At 53.9% G+C, this 18668-nt stretch overlaps 1 protein-coding gene across 1 annotated transcript in view; it reads left to right on the top strand.

Annotated features, from left to right (window-relative positions):
* ADAMTS16 (ADAM metallopeptidase with thrombospondin type 1 motif 16) overlaps positions 1–18668 on the top strand; it is a 57030-nt gene that overhangs the window by 12244 nt on the left and 26118 nt on the right. Inside the window, exons 4-6 of the mRNA XM_056109076.1 lie at positions 12859–13120; positions 15416–15615; positions 18280–18363. Coding sequence (XP_055965051.1) covers positions 12859–13120; positions 15416–15615; positions 18280–18363 — 546 coding nt within the window. The remainder of the gene's footprint in view (positions 1–12858; positions 13121–15415; positions 15616–18279; positions 18364–18668) is intronic.

The following is an 18668-nucleotide window of genomic DNA, read 5'->3' as shown; positions in this document are numbered from 1 at the left end:
AGACTCACACAGATTATGCAACTGGCCCATTGGGAAATAGATCCCCCTTTCCATGCTGTAGGATGTCTGGGCCATAGTGACTCTTCTCCCAAATGGGTCCTCCTCCCCCCACAGACTTGGGATGTCACTGGCTGGGCAGCGCTGGACCCCTGCAGGGAGAAAGAACACACATGTACAGGCCCAGCTGTTGCTCGTCCTTTGGTGACCCCAAGCAGGACCACTGTAGCTCTGCACCCCCCGGGCTCAGAGAGCCCCAGAGCAGCCACCCCTCCAGGAAGCTGCTGCTGTCCCGTACCTACGGTGCCCGTGAGCAGGCTTGCACGATTTTGGATGGAAGACCAAGAAATATTTAAGGAGAACTTAGTTTAAAGCATTTTTTTTTTTTGCTTTTTGGGTCACACCTGTTGATGCACAGGGCACTGCATTCCTGGCTCTGCACTCAGGAGTTACTCCTGGCGGTGCTCAGGGGACCATATGGGATGCTGGGAATCAAACCAGGGTCAGCCGCGTGCAAGGCAAATGCCCTACCCACTGTGCTATCTCTCCAGCCCAGTTTAAAGCATTTTAAATCCAAATCCGCTCAAGGACAGAGCTAGACATTTCAAGTCAAAATATAAGTGGGAAATGTATACCGGTGAAGGAACGGGTGTTGGAATATTGTATGACTGAAACCCAATTGTGAACAGCTTTGTAACTGTGTATCTCCTGGTGATTATATACATACATACGTGTGTGTGTGTGTGTGTGTGTGTGTGTGTGTGTGCTGTTCTCCTTATCAACCCAATTCTCAGCTTTGGGCACTGTGAATAGCTTAAGGCCATGAAGCTAGCATCTCTGCATGGCATTTTCTTGAAACATGACTGAGCCCAGATGCACATGAAGTTCTCAGAAAGGCCCCTCAGGGCTTTGTGATCCTGTCACCACCCAGTGACATACACAAGCAAGAGATGTGGAAACAATGGGGAAACTGCTCCCAGGGCAATTCATACTTAGATCTATTTTTTTTGTTTCATTTTGCTTGGGGGCCACATTCAGGAGTCTCAGGGCTTACTCTTGGCACTCAGGAATCACTCCTAGCAAGCTCAGGAGACCGTATGGCTGCTGGAGATCAAATCCAGGTTGGCTGTGTGCCAGGCAAGTGCCCTGCCCTCTGTACTATCACTCCGGTCTCACTTTGTGAGATTAAAAAAAATAATCACTTGTCAGGGACCATCCATGCTGGTGCAGTGCACAAATATGCACTCTCCTATCCCCAGCTCATGTCCCCATCTCTCCTCTTGAAACTTCCCCTCAGCTGGGCTGTTCGGGCCAAGGCAGAGTGAATGAAGGACGTGACTCTTCACCAGGCACTGGTGCCCTTGGCTGGCAGCCATCTGCAAGTCAGGCTTGTGTTTCCATCACCCCATGTCACCAGAACCTCTGTGCCAGCTTGCCTCTTCTGCAGAACGTGTGGAGGGGAGCGTGTCCAAGGGCAGCTGCAGGTTGGAGGTCACCTGTCGCGCATGAGGGTCCTGACCCCACAGCTGTCGTCTAGAGGGTGTGAGTTATGAAAAAGTTACAGGGGCCAATGTGTAGAGTAGTGGCAGGGTCAGAGCAGAGGAAGTCGAGGCAATGGGCTGCTTCCGTCTTCCTCGGCTGAGACCCAGGGCCTGGACCAATGTTGCAGTATGGGAGAGTCCATCCGAGAGCTCTCTGAGTGAGACATGATCTAAACACTGCACAAGGCACTCCTGAGCCTGGAGTGTGCAGGGCAGCTGGCCCCAGGTTCTCCCAGGTGACACAGACTCCCAGTTCTCACAGGGAAGCAGTGGTGCGGAAGAGACGGGGCGGCGACCTCATCTTCCCAAGGCACCTTGGGCAGCAGAGACATAAAATTAGCAGGCAGAGGGGAGGCCGTGGCAGCAACTGAATCAGCCTGTGCCGCTGGGCTGTCTGCAGGGCAGGGGTCAGCATGCACACCCCTTGGGGGAAGGGTCTGCCCCCGGAGTTGGCCAAGGTCATGCCGACTGTGCGTAGGGCTGAGAACCCGGCTGTGGCAGTGTCGGGAGCCTGAGGCCCACTGTGTTGCTCATTCTCTGCTTCTGGCTGCTTCGTTCCATGCTTTCCTCTGCTCAGGAGGACGTGGAGCTGCCCCGATTCCAGCAGAGCACTGTCCCTCAGGAAGTAGCTTCACAGCCTGGCCTCTCCTCCTGAGGCAGCCGCTCATTCTACAGAAGAGAGATGCATTTGCCTGTTAGCTGCGTGCCCAGGGAAAGCCCTTTGGAAACCACAGTGCACTTTCCATTCTTCTTCCGGAACCAGCTCAGGTACCCCAGTAGCCCCTGTGGGTATCTGAGGCCGGATACCCCGATACTGGTTTTCATCGTAATGGGCATCCTGGGGCTCCCCTAGCATCCTGCAGTGGGGCCGCAATCAGCCCCGGGATTGCCCATCTCTTGCATGAGCTTGCTGGCGGCTGGCCCGGGGAGAGGGAGCTGGGATCCCATGCGGCTCTGGCTTTCTCTATTGGCTCAGAAAATGCCTTGGGATTTTCCATGGCAGCTGGTTGGACACAAAGGAACCGAGTCCCCACACGCTCGGGCTGGGCACCGCTGTGTCCCAGCCAGCAGCATCGCCCCTGCCCCAGGTGCAGTCACGCTTGTGCCTTGGTGACTCGCGCGCCCAGGACCTGGTGACAGGCTGATCCGGAGGGGATGGGGCTGAGGTCAGTGCAGGCAATCTTTTTTGTTTGTTTGTTTGTTTTTGTTTTATTAGTGAAACACCATGAGGTACAGTTGTAGACTTACAAGTTGTTGAGTGCAGGCAATCTTGCTGGACAGGCAGAGGGAGCAAAATCACCAACCGTCCCTGCCCCTGTCGGGCCTTCTGGAAGTTTCCAAGGAGAGGCTGGTGGGACTCCATGTGCCTTGGCTGTAGGTCACCCAGTTTCCAGGAAGAACCTGGAGGAGGCCTCGACCTCCAGCTCCAGGACCTTTGCGGTGAGCCTCGGGCAGGGACAGGCGGCCCTGAGCCTCTGTGGGGACAGCTGGGGGCTCTAGGCACCTCCCCCAGAGCAGCTCCCTGGGGCCACAGCCCAAGGCTCTCTCCCCCGCCTGAATCTCACCCCCAAGAGCTCCCGGCTTTCCTCGTGGCCACAGGGCACCTTAGCTCCTGTTTTCCCTGTAGTTTGGCTGTGCCCGTCAGTGTCCAGGCTGAGACGCTACCTGCCCACCTGCTGCTACCCTCGTCTGCCTGAGGCCAGGACACACCTGCTCCCATTCCCCCTCACGGGCCAGTCCTGGGTGTCACACAGACAAGAAACTGCCACAGAGGTGCCTGGTTTTCTTGTTTAAATTTTTCAAAATATTTTTAAGACATTTTTACTGACTGAGGCACTGTGATCTCTAGGGCTGTGGGTGAGAAACAGTCTGACTCGTGGCGGCCACAGTGCTTTTCTGTGGGAACATGCACTGCTGACACAGCTCCTGGGAGGACATGTCATTCATAACAGCCCCAGCCCCTAGATGACTGTGGGCATGATGGTGACAGGCCCCCATCACAGTCTGTCATGGAACAGTCCAGGGCCTACAAGAGGACAGTGGCGGCGGAGTCCCACCACCCCTCACCCCCAGACAGTGAGCCAGTTCCCAAGGCAACTCTGGGGGCAAACAGCTGACTTGTGAGCTAAGTGTCTGCTGGGTGAGCTCAGAACCGTGGGCGGGGACGTGGGTGGGGTCGGGAACCAGGATGATTTCCCGCCTGTCCATCCAGGGAGATCGCCCAGGGCCTGGGGCTTCCTATGAAAGCACAGTTAGGCTGGGCGCCGCTCAGAACAGAGGCTTGGAGTAGGATGTTGGTGCCCTGGGTTCAATCCCCAGCACCTCCAAAAGTGGGGGGGGAGGGAGAGGGGGAGAGAAAGGGAGAGAGAGAGAGAAAGGGAAAGAGAGAGGGAGAGAGAGATGGAGAGAGAGGGAGCAAGAGAGGGAGAGAGAAAGAGAGAGAGGGAGGGAGAGGGGGAGAGAAAGGGAGAGAGAGGGAGAGATAGGGAGCATGAGAAGGAGAGATAAAGGAAGAAAGGGAGGGAGAGGGAGAAAGAGAGGGAGGGAGAAAAGGAGAGAGAGGGTGGAGAGAGAAAGAGAAAGAGGAGAGAGGGAGAGAGAGGAGAGAGCGGGAAGGAGGGAGAAAGAGAAAGAGGGAGAAAGAAAGAGATAGATAGGGGATAGAGAGAGAATTATGTGTATACACACTCAACTTCCTCCCCCTTGACCTGTGACGACTTCTCTGGAGAGGACAGCAGGGACAGTCCCCTCTGGGCCTGGGCCCTTGCTGCATGTACCTACAGGGGGCTGCATTCCTTAACATTAGAGCTGCAGGTCTCACCCCCACATTTCATCTTTTTGACCGTCTTTGAGGTTAGCCCCATGGCCAGGCTGGGAGGTGATGGCTGGTGGGCACAGAAATGGGGTCCCTGGCCCAGACACACACGAGGCAAGGCTGGGACCAGAATCCCGTCTCTGGCCTCTGATGCGCTTGGCCCATGCATCTGCCACCACCGAGCAGGATGTGACTTCTGCTCTGCCGTGAAGGACAGTGATGTGAGGGTGGGGCTGAAGAGGTAGCAGAGAGGTGGTAGAGAGGTGGCTCGCACTTTGCATGGGGCTGACACTGGTTTGAAGCCAGCGCTGCGTAGTATCCCCTGAGCACCTCTAGGAGGTCCCTGGAGTTCAGAGCCAGGAGTGGCCCTGGGCACTGGCACACTCCCCTGTGAAACAGGAGCAGGAGGTGCCAGCCTGCCCCATCCCTCCCTTAATCACTCACAGTGCAAGTGGAGAAAGGTGAGGCTATGGGCCTGAGTGGTGCCTGGCACCAGACTCCGGGCAAAGGGAGCGCTGTGCTGGCCGGAGGGGTGCTGAGCCCCCGGGGTCAGCAGACCCTGGGAAGCCCATCACGAGGCCTGGATCGTGCTCTGGGTCGGGGACCTCCCCACACTGTCTGGGCAGAGTTCTGGCTAATGATTGTCAGCAGGACCGAGAATCCGAGAATCGGGTCTGTTTGCCTCTGGCCATTTGCATTTCTTCCCTGAGGAACTTCTTTGTTTATTTCTTCTCTCTATTTTTTTGATGGGATATTTTCTTTCTTGTAAAGTTCTGCCAGTGCCTTATATATCTCATATATTAACCCTTCATGCAATGGGTATTGGGTAAACAATTTTTCCCATTCTATGGGCTGTCTTGGTATCTTGGTCACTGTTTCTTCTGCGGTGCGGAAGCTTCTTAGTCTAATGCAATTCCATTTGTTTAGCTCTGCTTCCCCTTGCCTGGTTAGTGGGTTTTCATCTTTGAAGACGCCATTAGCACTCATTTGTGGGGTATAAAAAGCATTGTATGAGATTAATACTCAAGGACAGGAGAGGCAAGGGCCAGGAGAACAGGTCCATGGTCCAAGCTTGTCACAAGCCACAGTTAGGCTAGAGAAGGGACCACTGTGACAATGATAGGTGGAAAAGGTAACTCTGGACAATGCTCTGGACAAGAACTGTGTGCTGAAAGGAGGTAAAGGGACAAACATGACAACCTCTCATGTGACATTTAGCGTTCTAATTCATTTTGAGGACTTTTGATGTTGTTTAAGGTGCAAGTTCTGCCTCTAGGTTCTTTTGTGGGGTGGGGGGAGGGGGGCATAGGCTCCTTTGTTGTAGAAAAGCTACAATTCATCCGAGTCTGCTTCTGTATTCTGTCTTCTTTCACTGATTTGTTCATTTGTTCTTTCCCTAGTATCAAATCGTCTTGTTTACTGTAACTTTAGAATAAGACTTGCAGGTGAAGCTTGTCTGTCCAAAATCTTTGTTCTTTTCTTTTAATACCGAGTTAACTATTCTGATGTTTATCTCATACACTTTAGAATCAATTTTTTATAGCTATGAATTAATTTCCTAGGATTTTTTGGTTGGGGTTGCATTAACCTATACATCACATTTTTAAGAATTAACACAAATGGGGCTGGAGCGATAGAACATCAGGGAGGGTGTTTGCCTCGCACGCGGCCAACCCGGGTTCAACTCCCAGCATCCCATGTGGTCCCCTAAGCACAACCAGGAGTGATTCCTGAGTGCAGAGCCAGAAGTAGCCCCTGAGCATCGCCAGGTGTGACCCCAAAAGAAAAAAATAGAATGAACACATTGCCTTTAATTTCTCATGATTTACACGTTAGTTATTTTTTCTCTCCTTCCCTTCCCATGATAAAATTACATTAACATAAGACCACTATAACTGGGGCCTGTGGCTTGATTGCAGACTTGAGATCTCATTGAAACTGAGTTCATGTACTTAGCTTTTCATATTGCATTACTCTGTGATCCATGAGATTTGCATAACTCGGTTGCAGCAAGAAAGACCAATGCCTTGGCCAGATGACCGCTGGCTTCAGCAGTCACTGGTCTGCCTGGGATGACACAGGCTGACCCTGGGTCTGAGATCTTCGGTGGTGCATGTAATCACGCTACGAGGCTTATCAGTGTCTTGAGCACGTGACAAGTGGTGAGCTGGCCATGGACTGCATTCATCTCACTTGTGTTTGGGTTTGTTCTGTGGGCTGCAACCCAGGGTCCTAAGAGGACCCGAGGTCAGAAGGGAAGAGAAAGTGGGACTTTCTCTTGTGTTGTCCTGGGCTGCTTTTTAAATTATTCTTCTTTTTTCTTTTCTTTTTTTTAATTGAATCAGCATAAATTGCAAAGCTACAAAGATTTTTATGATTGAGTTCCAGGCATGTATTCGTCCAACACCAGTGCCTTCATGGGTGCACGTTACCCTCCACCCATGTGCCCAGTTTCCCCTCTGCTTCTGTGGCGGGCACTTTCCCCTCCCCCTGTCCTAGTGGTCCTTTCCCTGGCTCATCCCCACCTGCCCCAGTGCCACGCTTCCTACCCAGTACCAGCAATCCTGCTCTTCCTTTCTCATGCCACTGAGCACTGATATTCCCACAAGGTTTCTTTATACCCCACATCTGAGGGATCATCCTGAGCCTGTTCCTCTCCTTCAGGCCAATTTCACTCCACAGGAACCGCTCCAGGTCCATCTGTGTTGCAGCAAATCATGACTATCCTTTCTTAGGGCTGTGTAGTATTCCATCATGTTTATGTCCCACATTCTCTTGTAGTCATCTATTCACAGAAATTTGGGATGTTTTTATATGTTGGCTATGGTGTATAGTGCTGTAATGAACATATAAATACAGTTGACTTTTCTGTGTTGTACTTTTGGGCCCCTGAGGTATATTCTCAAGTGAAATTGCTGGGTCATAAGGAAGCTCAGTTGCTAGGTTTTTGAGTAAGGTCCATATTGTCTCCAAAAAGGTTGGACCAGTGGTGGGCAAATAATTTCTCCTCATCTATGGGCAGTTTTTGTATTCTGGCCATCATTTCCTTTGAGATGCAGAAGATACTTAGTGGAGCAGCGTTGGGAAAACTCGTCAGCCACATGCACAAAAAATAAATGAACTCAGACCTCTTTCTAATGCCATGTCAAATCAAAATGGATGAAAGACCTGAATCTAGAAGGTGCCTAGAGAAAGTATAGGCAGAGCTCTCCATGACATCGACGCTAGAGGAAACTTCAAGGATGAAACGCCACTGACCAAGCAAGTGGAAGCAGAGATAAATAGATATACATTAATAGGAATCTGCCGGCTTGAAGTGTGAAGAACAGATATAGGAACTGCTGGAGCTTCCCCACTTACTGATTTTGCTTTGAAACACCATTTTTTTTTCTTTTTTCTTTTTTTTTTTTAAATTTATTTATTGAATCACTGTGGGAAAGGTTACAAAGCTTTCAGGTTTATGTCTCAGTCATGCAAATATCAAACACATTTCCCTTTACCAATACTTATTTTTTACCATGAAGAACCCCAATAAAACCCCACCCCCCACCCCTCCCCGTCCCTGTGAAGCAGATGAATTCTAGTTAACACTCTATCTGCTTTGATTAGATTCATTGTTTCAATAAAAGATTCACCACTATTATTTAGAGTTTACCCCCCCCCCCCCAAATCAGACATGCTGAAAAAGCATTGTGAAGTGATTTGCTTTCTACGGCTGGGTTCAAGAATTAAATGTTGGTTTTGGATTTCTGCTCTTTTACCTATTGACCCTGGAAGTATTTCTACTGAAAGTCAGATAGTTAAGAAATTGGTTTCTGTGTTCCGGAGTCCTGGCCGTGCTGGAGAGCCGCTCGCGGGGGGCAACCGGTGGCCTCGGTAGGGCGTGAAGGGCGGACCGAAACGCCCCCCTTCCCATGAGGTTTTAGTCGCCCCCACACTCCCGGCTCATACCTGCTGTCCACAAGGCTCCCATGTGGCCGCCATCTTTCTTTCCAGAGAGGAGAGGGCGAATGGGGCAACACCCTTTCCCCTCCGGCAGACTTGATGGCCTGGATCAATGCAGAGTCCGTTCACTTTTCTGCTCCAAGCTGCTGGGTTCTGCATTAAGTCCTTGTGCTTCTGGGGCCGTGGCCGTGAAACACCATTTTAACTGACCCAGATTCTTCTCCTCCAAGTGCTTGTTAGTTCCAGGCTTCCCGGGGTGAAAGACGGACAAACTGGCCCTTGGAGGCACAAACCCCCTGGAAGCTCCTTTGCAAAGCCCAGGGACCCCGCCTTGGCTGCCGCTGGTTAATAATCACCTCGTGGCTTTCCCCAGAGCTGCTGGGCGGCGCGGAGGGGGTGACCAGCAGACACTTTATGAGTTTTCAGGAAACATTCTTGGCTCAGTAGAGAAAAACTTTGATAAGATGAAAAAGCAAACCTTTCATAGTTAAGCCAAGCTTGGAAATAAGCTTGCAAGTGAATAATGCAGAAAGATAATCAAGTGAGGTTTTTTTCCTATTTTTTAATACAATTGACTATCGAGGGCAATCAAAATACCAGTCTTATCAGTTACCAAGGCCCGTGTGTTTTGAAATCAGGGGTTATTTAAATACGGAATGCTATAGCCACTAGGAAGGAAAGGGCAATGCTGGACTCGTTTGCTGATGAGACTGCAGAGATCTTCCTGTGACACTAGGGTCCTGTTTTCCAGGAGTCCGTTCTTAGGCTGGATTGCCCAGAAGGGCCTTTGAAGCTGGGGGGAGCAGGAGATGGACGAGAATCAGGGGCAGCGATGGCAGAAGACTCGTGAGCGGGATGAGACTGCAGTGCTGCAGGGGGTGTCTGAGGGGACTTCAGAGAGTTCTTGCTCCACAGAGGGAATTAACAGGACCCGCAGATTATCAGGAGTCAGAGCTCTTGGGGAACAGCCTAATGTTTCTGTTCTGAGGTTCTCTTGCATGTTTACTTAAAGCCAGTTTCGCAACACGCTGCTAAGTCATACCAAGGCGGGGCTGGTCGTGCTTCTGTGCCCTGCCTGGGGACACAGCACAGAGACTCTCACACAGCCCCGAGTCACTCAGAGGTCTGGGGCAGGTGAGCGTCCTCATCCTCACAGCACTGAGGCTTCCACCATGCACACTGGTGTGACGGAGTCCTTCAGTCACTCTGAATAGCAGTTCTCTGACAATCAGTGAGGATGAGCACTTTTTCTACGCGACTCTTGGTCGTTGTTGTGTCTTCTTTGGAGCTCTTCTCCCCATTTTCAGTGGGGTTGCATCATATCCTGTTGTTGAGTATTGTGACCGCTTTACAGGACCACCTTAGGGTCCATCCATGCTGCTCACGGTATCTCTCCAGTGGTAAGGAAACTCAGTTCCTGATTTTTGAGTAATGTCCATATTGTCTCCCCACATGTTAGACTAGTGGCGATCAACTAATTTCTCCCCGTCTGTGGGCTGTTTTTGTATTCTGGTCATTATTCCTATGAGATGCAGAAGATTCTTAATGGAGCAGAATCTGAGTTCATTGCAGTCCTGGTTAGAACAGCTCAGAGTTGGGATCAGTGCAAGCGCACAGTGGCCGCTGAATGGATCAAGAGACGGTGGTGCACTCAGCAGGGGGTGGAAGGGAAGGGAAGGGGCCCGGGATGGTGAGTCAGCCGGGGGAGTGAAGGGAAGGGCCCCGTAGTGCTGGCGGGGTGTTGGTGCTTCGTGCAGAGTCAGTGTGGTGCTTACACTGATGCTCTTGCAGGCCAATCTTATTTTACAAAGATACATTTGTGGGTGTCTGACTGACCTGTCTTTCCTCCCACCGAATCCCTGGGACTGGGAGAAGAGATATTTGCTCTGAACCAGGGCAGCTGAAGGTCCTGAGAGGGATTCGGAGAGCAAGGAGGCCCGTTTCCTACCCTGACGGGAGGTTTTCAGCAAATACATAAATCTTTCTGGTTTTCATTTAAGTTAATGCTTAAGCTGGTTCCTCTCCCCAGCACGGAGCAGCTCCCTGTGGGGTGTCACCAGCCCAGGTGCAACACAGTCCAGTGCCCAGGTACTCCTGGTCAGCTGCCAGGCAAGAAGGGTTTTGCCTTTAGCCTCTGCTCAGTGCCCACTTAGTGTCCCGCTAGGCTGGGGGGCAGGGGGACAGGCTGTGGGGGGCCAGAGCAGCTCAAAGCAGCTGCACCCCCACCTCCACGTATTCCCAGGATTCATCTGGGCCCCAGGAGGTGCCCCCCACCCACATAGCTGATCTCTTTGTTAATAACTGACCAAGTCCCCTCTCCCCTCTGCCTCCCGTCGTGACCACTGGGCTGTGCGTGATCTCAGAGAAGCCGACTCTGCCCACAGCACCTCCTGGGCCCAGGGACGCTGACTTTTCCCTAAGACCATGGAGATGCCACTCCACCCCCCAGCCACAGCAGGAAGACCATCCTGCCCGTCCCAAAATGGGAAGCCCTACCCTAGCCTGGAGTGCTGGCCCTCACGCTCTGGGCACAGGAAGTCCCAGTGTGCCAGTAAGCCAGAGGCCCAGACAGGAAGGGCCCGGCCGCCCAGGGACCCACAGGAACAAGGCAGCTGCCCCTTTCACTGGAGTCCTGTCGTTGGTTAGGTCAGATGATGATTTCCACGGCAACAGCTTTCATGGCTTTGCTGGATAAAGTCACTGCACCAGCTGCAGGGACCCGGAGCCCCTCACCACTGTCCTCACTTCACCCCAGTTCAGGCTCCATCCCTCTGGCCTCCAACCCAAGACCTAGAGGGAGGAGGGAGAGCACGCCCTCACTCAGCTGCTCCTCCTGCCTCCAGAAGACCAGAGCTGGCGCTCTCCAGGACGTGTCCTCCCCCACCGAGCCCTCTAGCATGACCCAGGCTAGGCGCTGACGTGGGCCAATGCCAGCTGGGCACCCCTTCTCTGCCAGCCACTGGGCCTGGTCATGTCCTGGGCACTCGAGGCTCTGGGAAGGAGCAGAGGAGTTGGACGGCGCCACCAGCTCTCAGCGGGGTCCGGGCCTCTGCGCGGGGACCCTTTCGAGGGTGGCTCTCATGTACGACGGGGCTGAAAGCCAGCCCGACGCCCGCAGTGGGCAGGACACTGGCACTTGGCATTCCTGCGGGAGACACACACCCACTCACATATACCTGCTCACACACACCTACTCACACACACCTACTCACGCACACACTAACACACACCAGCTCACACACCAACTCACACACACCCGTTCACATACCAGCTCACACACACCCATTCAGACACATCCACTCACACACACACCCCCTCACACATACCCACTCACACACACCAGCTTACACACCAGCTCACACACCCGCTCACACGCACCCACTCACACATACCTGTTCACACACACCCACTCACACACACCAGCTCACACACCAACTTACACACACCAACTCACACACACCCACTCACACACACTAACTCACACACATCTACTCACACAAACCAGCTCACACACCAGCTCACACACACCAACTCACATATACCTGCTCACACACACCAGCTCACACACACCAGCTCATACACCTGCTCACACACTAGCTCACACACACCTGTTCACACACACCGGCTCACACACACCCACTCACACCAGCTCACACATACCAACTCACACACACCCCGCTCACACACACCAGCTCACACACACTAGCTCACACACCAACTTACACACACCAACTCACACACACCCACTCACACACACTAACTCACACACATCTACTCACACAAACCAGCTCACACACCAGCTCACACACACCTGTTCACACACACCCGCTCACACACACCAGCTCACACACACCAACTCACACACACCCGCTCACACACACCAGCTCACACACACCAACTCACATACACCTGCTCACACACCAGCTCACACACACCTGTTCACACACACCCGCTCACACACACCAGCTCACGCATACCAGCTCACACACACCCGCTCACTGGGGCTGCTGCGAAGCTGCTGGCGTGGTGCCACTCTCAGGGGCTTGTTCCTGGCGCTGTCCTACAGCTGAGGAGGGTAACCCGGCCATGGGCTGCGGGATCCATCCTGACAGCCCAGCAGGCACAGATGTGGATTCCTGGTCGCAGCTTCTAGAAGCAGACCCTAGACAGGGCCAGGGACTTGGGCGCAGAGCACACCTGGGTGCGGGAGGCCCCAGCCCCATCCCAGCTCCTCAGCCGCCCCAGCCAGGGCATGGCCCTGCCACAGGTAAGCAGAGTCGCCACTCGAAGACCTGAGTCTGAGCTGGACGTGGCAGACACTGAGCCCATGGGACGAAACCCCGCATTCTGGGTCTCAGTGGGCAGCCCAGGAAGGCTGCCCCCGGCTCCACCTCCCAGAGAGGGGGCCTTAACTGTCACATCATAGCTCCTGCCTCAACCACAAAAGTGGGTGCCAGCAGTAACGGGAAGGCGGGGGCAGGGATGGGGGCACCCAGGAAGGCAGGGCCAGGCTGGGTGGGCGGCCCCGCTCGCGGCCTAACCACCTCTCCTGTCTCCCAGTCAGGCCTGATCCGGACCCCCGAAGCCGACTACTTCCTGACGCCCCTCCCCACACACCTGGCAGCGGGGGGCCTCGGCTCCTCAGGGGGGCCTGGGTCCCCCTCCCATGTCCTGTACAAGCGATCCACAGCCTCACAGGCCCCGGGGACGAGGACCAGGATGGCGGCAGCCCGGACCCACAGGCCCCCCAAGGATCCGCAGCTGCAAGGGGACTTCAGCCTCCGGCCCCCCAGGCCGCACTTCTGTGGACAGAGCAGGAAGTGTATGTTAGGGCATCTTGGGCCTTCCCAGGGTGGGGGGCAGAGATGGAGGGGTTGCCCGGTTCGCCCGGGGTGGGGGTCTCTGAGGACAGGGCGGGTGCAGAGAGCTGCTGGCTCTGCTGGAGGGTCTGAAGCCGGGAGCCAGGTGGGGGCCGCCTTCCCTCCTGAGCTCGTCCTTTCCTCCACCCTCCTCTGCCAATGGCAGCCCAGGGCTCACGGGGCTGTACGACCCAGCCGTCTGTGTTGTCGAAGGCACCCGAGTGGGAGCCGCTGACAAGTCAGGGCTTTCTGGAAGATTCCCTCACTCTTTTCTTCTTCTCCAGCAGCGTGAGCCCCCAGGAAGCTTGCCCTGCACTGCACTCTCTGTCTCTGTATCTCTGTCTCTGAGTCTCTGTCTCTATCTGTCTTTGCCTCTCTCTGTGTCTTTGTCTCTGTCTCTCTCTGTCTCTATCTCTGTCCCTGTCTTTCTGTGTCTCTGTGTCTCTGTCTCTATCTGTCACTGTCTCTGTCTCTCTCTGTCTCTGTATTTCTCTGTGTCTCTTTCTCTGTGTCTCTGTCTTTCTGTGTCTCTGTCTCTCTCTGTGTCTCTGTGTCTCTGTCTCTCTCTGTCTCTATCTCTGTCCCTGTCTTTCTGTGTCTCTGTGTCTCTGTCTCTCTCTGTGTCTCTGTCTCTCTGTGTCTCTATCTCTGTCTCTCTCTGTGTCTCTGTCTCTATCTGTCTCTGTCTCTCTCTCTGTATCTCTATCTCTGTCTCTGTCTCTGTCTCTCTCTCTCTCTGGTCCCCTGTTATTGGCCCACGGCATATGTGGTCATGGAGCTTCCTGGACATTTCTGGGTGGGTGAAGGGCCGCATCGCCTGCCACCGTACCAAGACCCCCCCCCCCCCCCCAGGAAAGAACCCGCCTAGCATGCCTGGACCTGGTGTGCCCTAGAAAGTGTCCCCGTGTCTCTGAAATCTTACCCCCCAGACCCCAGGGGCAGCAGGCAGAGGAAGCGGGGGCAGCGGTGTCCAAGGAGGCTGAAGGACGAGCAGGTGGGATGAGAAGGGCCCCACCAGCAGGAGGCACTGAGGAGGAGGAGGGCTATTCTGGGTGAGGCAGGGCCAGGTAGGCAGTGTGCCCAGCACAGCTGGGACCTCACTGGGTCCTTGGCGGGGAGCTCAGGGCTGCAGGGAACCTTGGCCAGGCCCCAGGATTGGCAGGTACAGCCCAGGGAGCCAGGCCTGAAGCCCACAGGGTGGAGGAGAAGCCCCGGCAGCAGGGCCAAGCCACTAGCACCCACGAGGATGCCACAGGGCTCTGCAGGACTCAGGGTCCAGGCCAGAGCCATGAGCTGCAGCTGTGCACCTGTGTGTGTACCCGTGTATGTGTAGGCCCAGCGTGCCCTGTGTGAGTGCTGTGTGGTGTATGTGCATGTGTGTACCCTTGTGTGCGTACTGGTATGTATGCAGACCCATAGTGCCCTGTGTGAGTGCTGTGTGGTGTATGTGTATGTGTGTGTACCCTTGTGTGTGTACCAGTGTGGTGCAGGCCCATAGTGCCCTGTGTGAGCACTGTGTGGTGTGTGTGCATGTGCGTGTACCCGTGTGTGTGTACCAGTATGTGTGCAGATCCAGAGTGCCCTGTGTGAGCGCTGTGTCGTGTATGTGCATGTGTGTGTACCCATGTGTGTACAGGTCCATAGTGCCCTGTGTGAATGTTGTGAGGTGTATGTGGATGTGTACAAGTGTGTGTGTGTGCACAGGTCCATGTGTGTCCATGTGTTTGCTCTGTGGCATGTGCACATGCTTGTGCGTGTGTGCAGGGAGGCCCATGCATGCTCACATGTGAGTGTGTGCATGTGTGTGTGCTGTGCACACCGTGTGAGTATGTGACATGCCCCCCGTGAGGACAGTGTCCCAGGCTGTCCCTTGAAGCGGGCAGAGCCGTGTGTCTTGAGGAAACTCCCATCTCTTGGGAACAGACAAACCCACCAACAGACCTAGGGGTTGGTGGGTGAGCGCGTCCACGCTGGCCCGCAGAGCAGGTGCTGACGCTCAGCCTGGCTGTGCTCTTCGCTGCCGCGTGTCCGGCACCCTTGAGCCTCAAGCTGAGATGGGGGATCACAGCAGCACAGCCTTTCTGCTCAGAAGGCGGCAGCGGTCTCTACGCCCAGACAGAGCGACTCTGTTCCCGCGCCGTCCTCTGCGCTCACACAGCTCACGGCATGGACACCCACCCCTAAACTCTGCGCCCACACAGCACATGCTGGGACAGACTGGGCACGACCTGCCCTCATTCTCCCCACGATCTCCACAGACATGCCCCAGCCTCCCCCCAAGGACGCCTTCATCCTGCCTGACGAGTATGCGCCCCACTCCCGGCCCAGGCGCTCACTCCAGCGGACACGCACCAACGAAGAACACAATGTGGAGATGCTGGTTGTGGTTGACAAGGAGATGGTACAGAACCACGGCCAGGAGAACGTCACCACCTACGTGCTGACCATTCTCAACATGGTAGGAGTGTGTGTGTGTGTGTGTGTATGTGTGCGTGTGTGTGTATACATGTGTGTGCGTGTGTGAGTGTGTGCGTGTGCATGTGTGTGTGCGTGCGCATGTGTGTGACATTCTGGTGCTGACCATTCTTAACATGGTAGGAGTGTGTGTGGGTATGTGTGCGTGTGTGTGTATACATGTGTGTGCTTGTGTGAGTGTGTGCGTGTGCATGTGTGTGTGTGCGTATGTGTGTGACATGCTGGTGCTGACCATTCTTAACATGGTAGGAGTGTGTGTGTATGTGTGCGTGTGTGTGTATACGTGTGTGCATGTGTGAGTGTGTGCGTGTGCATGTGTGTGTGCGTGCACATGTGTGTGACATTCTGGTGCTGACGTGTCTGTGTGCACGTGTCTGTGTGCATGTGTGTGTGACATTCTGGTGCTAGCCATTCTCAACATGGTAGGAATGTGCACATGTGCTGCACCTGTTTTGTGTGTGTGTGTGTGTGTGTGTTACAGTCTACTTTTTGTTTATGGATTTTATGTCTTGTGTACAAGAAAAGCTCCACCCTGAAAACCCCTTTCTTTTATTATGGACACACCAAAAATCACCTTTCCCAAGGCTGCCAGGGTAAAATTGGAGGAATTGTAGTGTGTGTGTGTGTTTGTGTGTGTTAGGGGGTAATTGCAGGTGTGGAATTGTAGATGTGGGATGTATTATAGTTGTAGGAGGTATAGCAGATGTGGGAGGAATTTTCGTGGTGGGAGGTACTGTAGACATGGGAATTATTGTGTATGTGAGAGGTATTGTAGATATGGGAATTATTGTAGATATGAGAGAAACTGTAGATGTGGAAGGTATTGTGCATCTACATGTGGGAGGCATTGTAGACGTGGGAATTGTAGATGTGGGAGACATTGTGGTGGTGGGAGGTATGAGCTTGGGTGAGGTGTTGTGGTAGTGGGAGTATTGCAGATGTGGGGCTGTACTCATCAGGAGGTGTAGTCTTTGTGGGAGAAATGGTCATTAGTGGGAGCATATTTTGTGGGCAGTGTAGTCGTGGGAAGTGCCACAGCTGTGAGAGCTGTTGTTGGAACAGCAGCTGCTGTGGGAGATGTTATGGCTGTGAGTGGTGCGTGGTTATGGGATGCATGCAGCCGTGAGAGGAGTATGGCAGTAGGAATGCGTAGTTGTGAGTTTTCATGAATATTGGGGGGTATAGTAGTGGGAATCACGTAATTTGGGAGCTGTTATGAGTATAGAAGATGTGTAGTTGTGGGATGTGTGTAGTCGGGGAGGTGTGTAGTTGGGGGAGTTGTGTAGTTGGGGAGATATGTCACTTGGGGAGGTGTATAGTTGGAGAGGTGTGTACTTGGGGGAGGTGTATAGTTGGAGAGGTGTGTACTTGGGGGAGGTGTGTAGTTGGGGAGGGTGTAGCTGTGGGGTGTGTAGCTATGGGTGTGTAGCTGTGGGTGTGTAGTTGGAGAGGTGTGTAGCTGTGGGTGTGTAATGGGGGAGGTGTGTAGCTGTGGGTGTGTAGCTGTGGGTGTGTAACTGTGGGTGTGTAGTTGCGAAGGTGTGTAGTTGTGGAGGTGTGTAGCTTTGAATGTGTAGCTGTGTGGTGTGTAGCTGTGGGTGTGTAGTTGGGGAGGTGTGTAGCTGTGGGGTGTGTATCTGTGGGTGTGTAATTGTGAGTGTGTAGTTGGGGAGGTGTGTAGCTGTGGGTGTGTAGTTGGGGAGGTGTGTAGCTGTGGGGTGTGTATCTGTGGGTGTGTAATTGTGAGTGTGTAGTTGGGGAGGTGTGTAGCTGTGGGTGTGTAGTTGGGGAGGTGTGTAGCTGTGGGGTGTGTAGCTGTGGGTGTGTAATTGTGGGTGTGTAGTTGTGGAGGTGTGTAGCTTCGAATGTGTAGCTGTGGGTGTGTAGCTGTGGGTGTGTAGCTGGGGAGGAGTCTGGCTGTGGAATGAGGCCCTGTGGAACTGTCCAAGCCCCTGTGACGTGGGTGAAGGTCAGGGTCCATCTTGGTCAGGGTCAGTCAGGGTTTGTCCTGGTCTCCCACGTATGCTGGCCGCGCGGGGCTGCTGTCCCGAGGGCCCTTAGTGTCCACTCTCCACCGTGCTGCCTGTCACTGAAACTCATGGCCTTTGGAGGGACGCGGCCCCCAGGGTCAGGACCTCCAGACCCCACCCAGAGCCGTGTGGCCTGAGGTTGAAGGTGCCCCCAAAGGCGCTTCAGTCTGCTGTGGTCTCAGCCCTGAGGGGCTCTCGGCACCGTGGGGTCCCTCACCCAGACCCACCCCAGGGTCCTGGCTCTGCACGGCCCCTACCAGCCCTCTCAGCCCTGACGTTTGCACTCGTGCCTTTTTCTTCCCTCCGTGCCTCTTCTTGGCCTCTCTCACGGCTTCTGGAGCCCTTGCCGGGGGGTGTGGGGCCTGCACCCCTGTGCCCAGCCCAGCAGTGACCCCCCTCCCACCCGCCCACACCTCCCCCTGCCCAACCTGTGCCCATATACTGTGCCGGGTGCCAGGGAAGGGCATAGGTCCCGGGCTGCAGGTCCATCCAGGCCGAGACATGGCTGTCCTGGGTCAGTTGGTGAGTCTGTGTGCCAGAGCATCCAGGACCCTCACTGGAGCCCGAGTCAGGCAGTATGGCCACATGGGCCACTGACCTCTCCTCTGTGCTCTCAGGTGTCGGCTCTGTTCAAAGACGGGACGATCGGCGGGAACATCAACATCGCCGTCGTCGGGCTGATTCTTCTAGAAGAAGAACAGGTATGCGACCGGAAACCAGGCGGCTGGGCCTGTCAGGCTCTGGATCTTGCTCTTCGTGTGTGTGTGTGTTGTGTGTCTGTGTGTGTCTGTGTGTGTGTGTGTGTGTGAGAGAGAGAGAGAGAGTTTTTTTTTACATAAAGCATGATTTATTTTTTATTTTTTTATTTTTTTTAATTTTTTTTATTAGTGAAACACCATGAGGTACATTTGTAGATTTACAATTTTTTGTGCTTGGGTTTGATTATACAATGATCAAATACCCATCCCTCCACCAGTGCCCATTTTCCACCACCATGGATAATATC

The sequence above is a fragment of the Sorex fumeus genome, unplaced genomic scaffold, assembly GCF_029834395.1.
Source record: "Sorex fumeus unplaced genomic scaffold, SorFum_2.1 ptg000264l, whole genome shotgun sequence".
Taxonomy (NCBI): Eukaryota; Metazoa; Chordata; class Mammalia; order Eulipotyphla; family Soricidae; genus Sorex; species Sorex fumeus.
The sequence above is the reverse complement of the archived record's forward strand: the minus strand, read 5'-3'. Positions and strand labels throughout refer to the sequence as shown.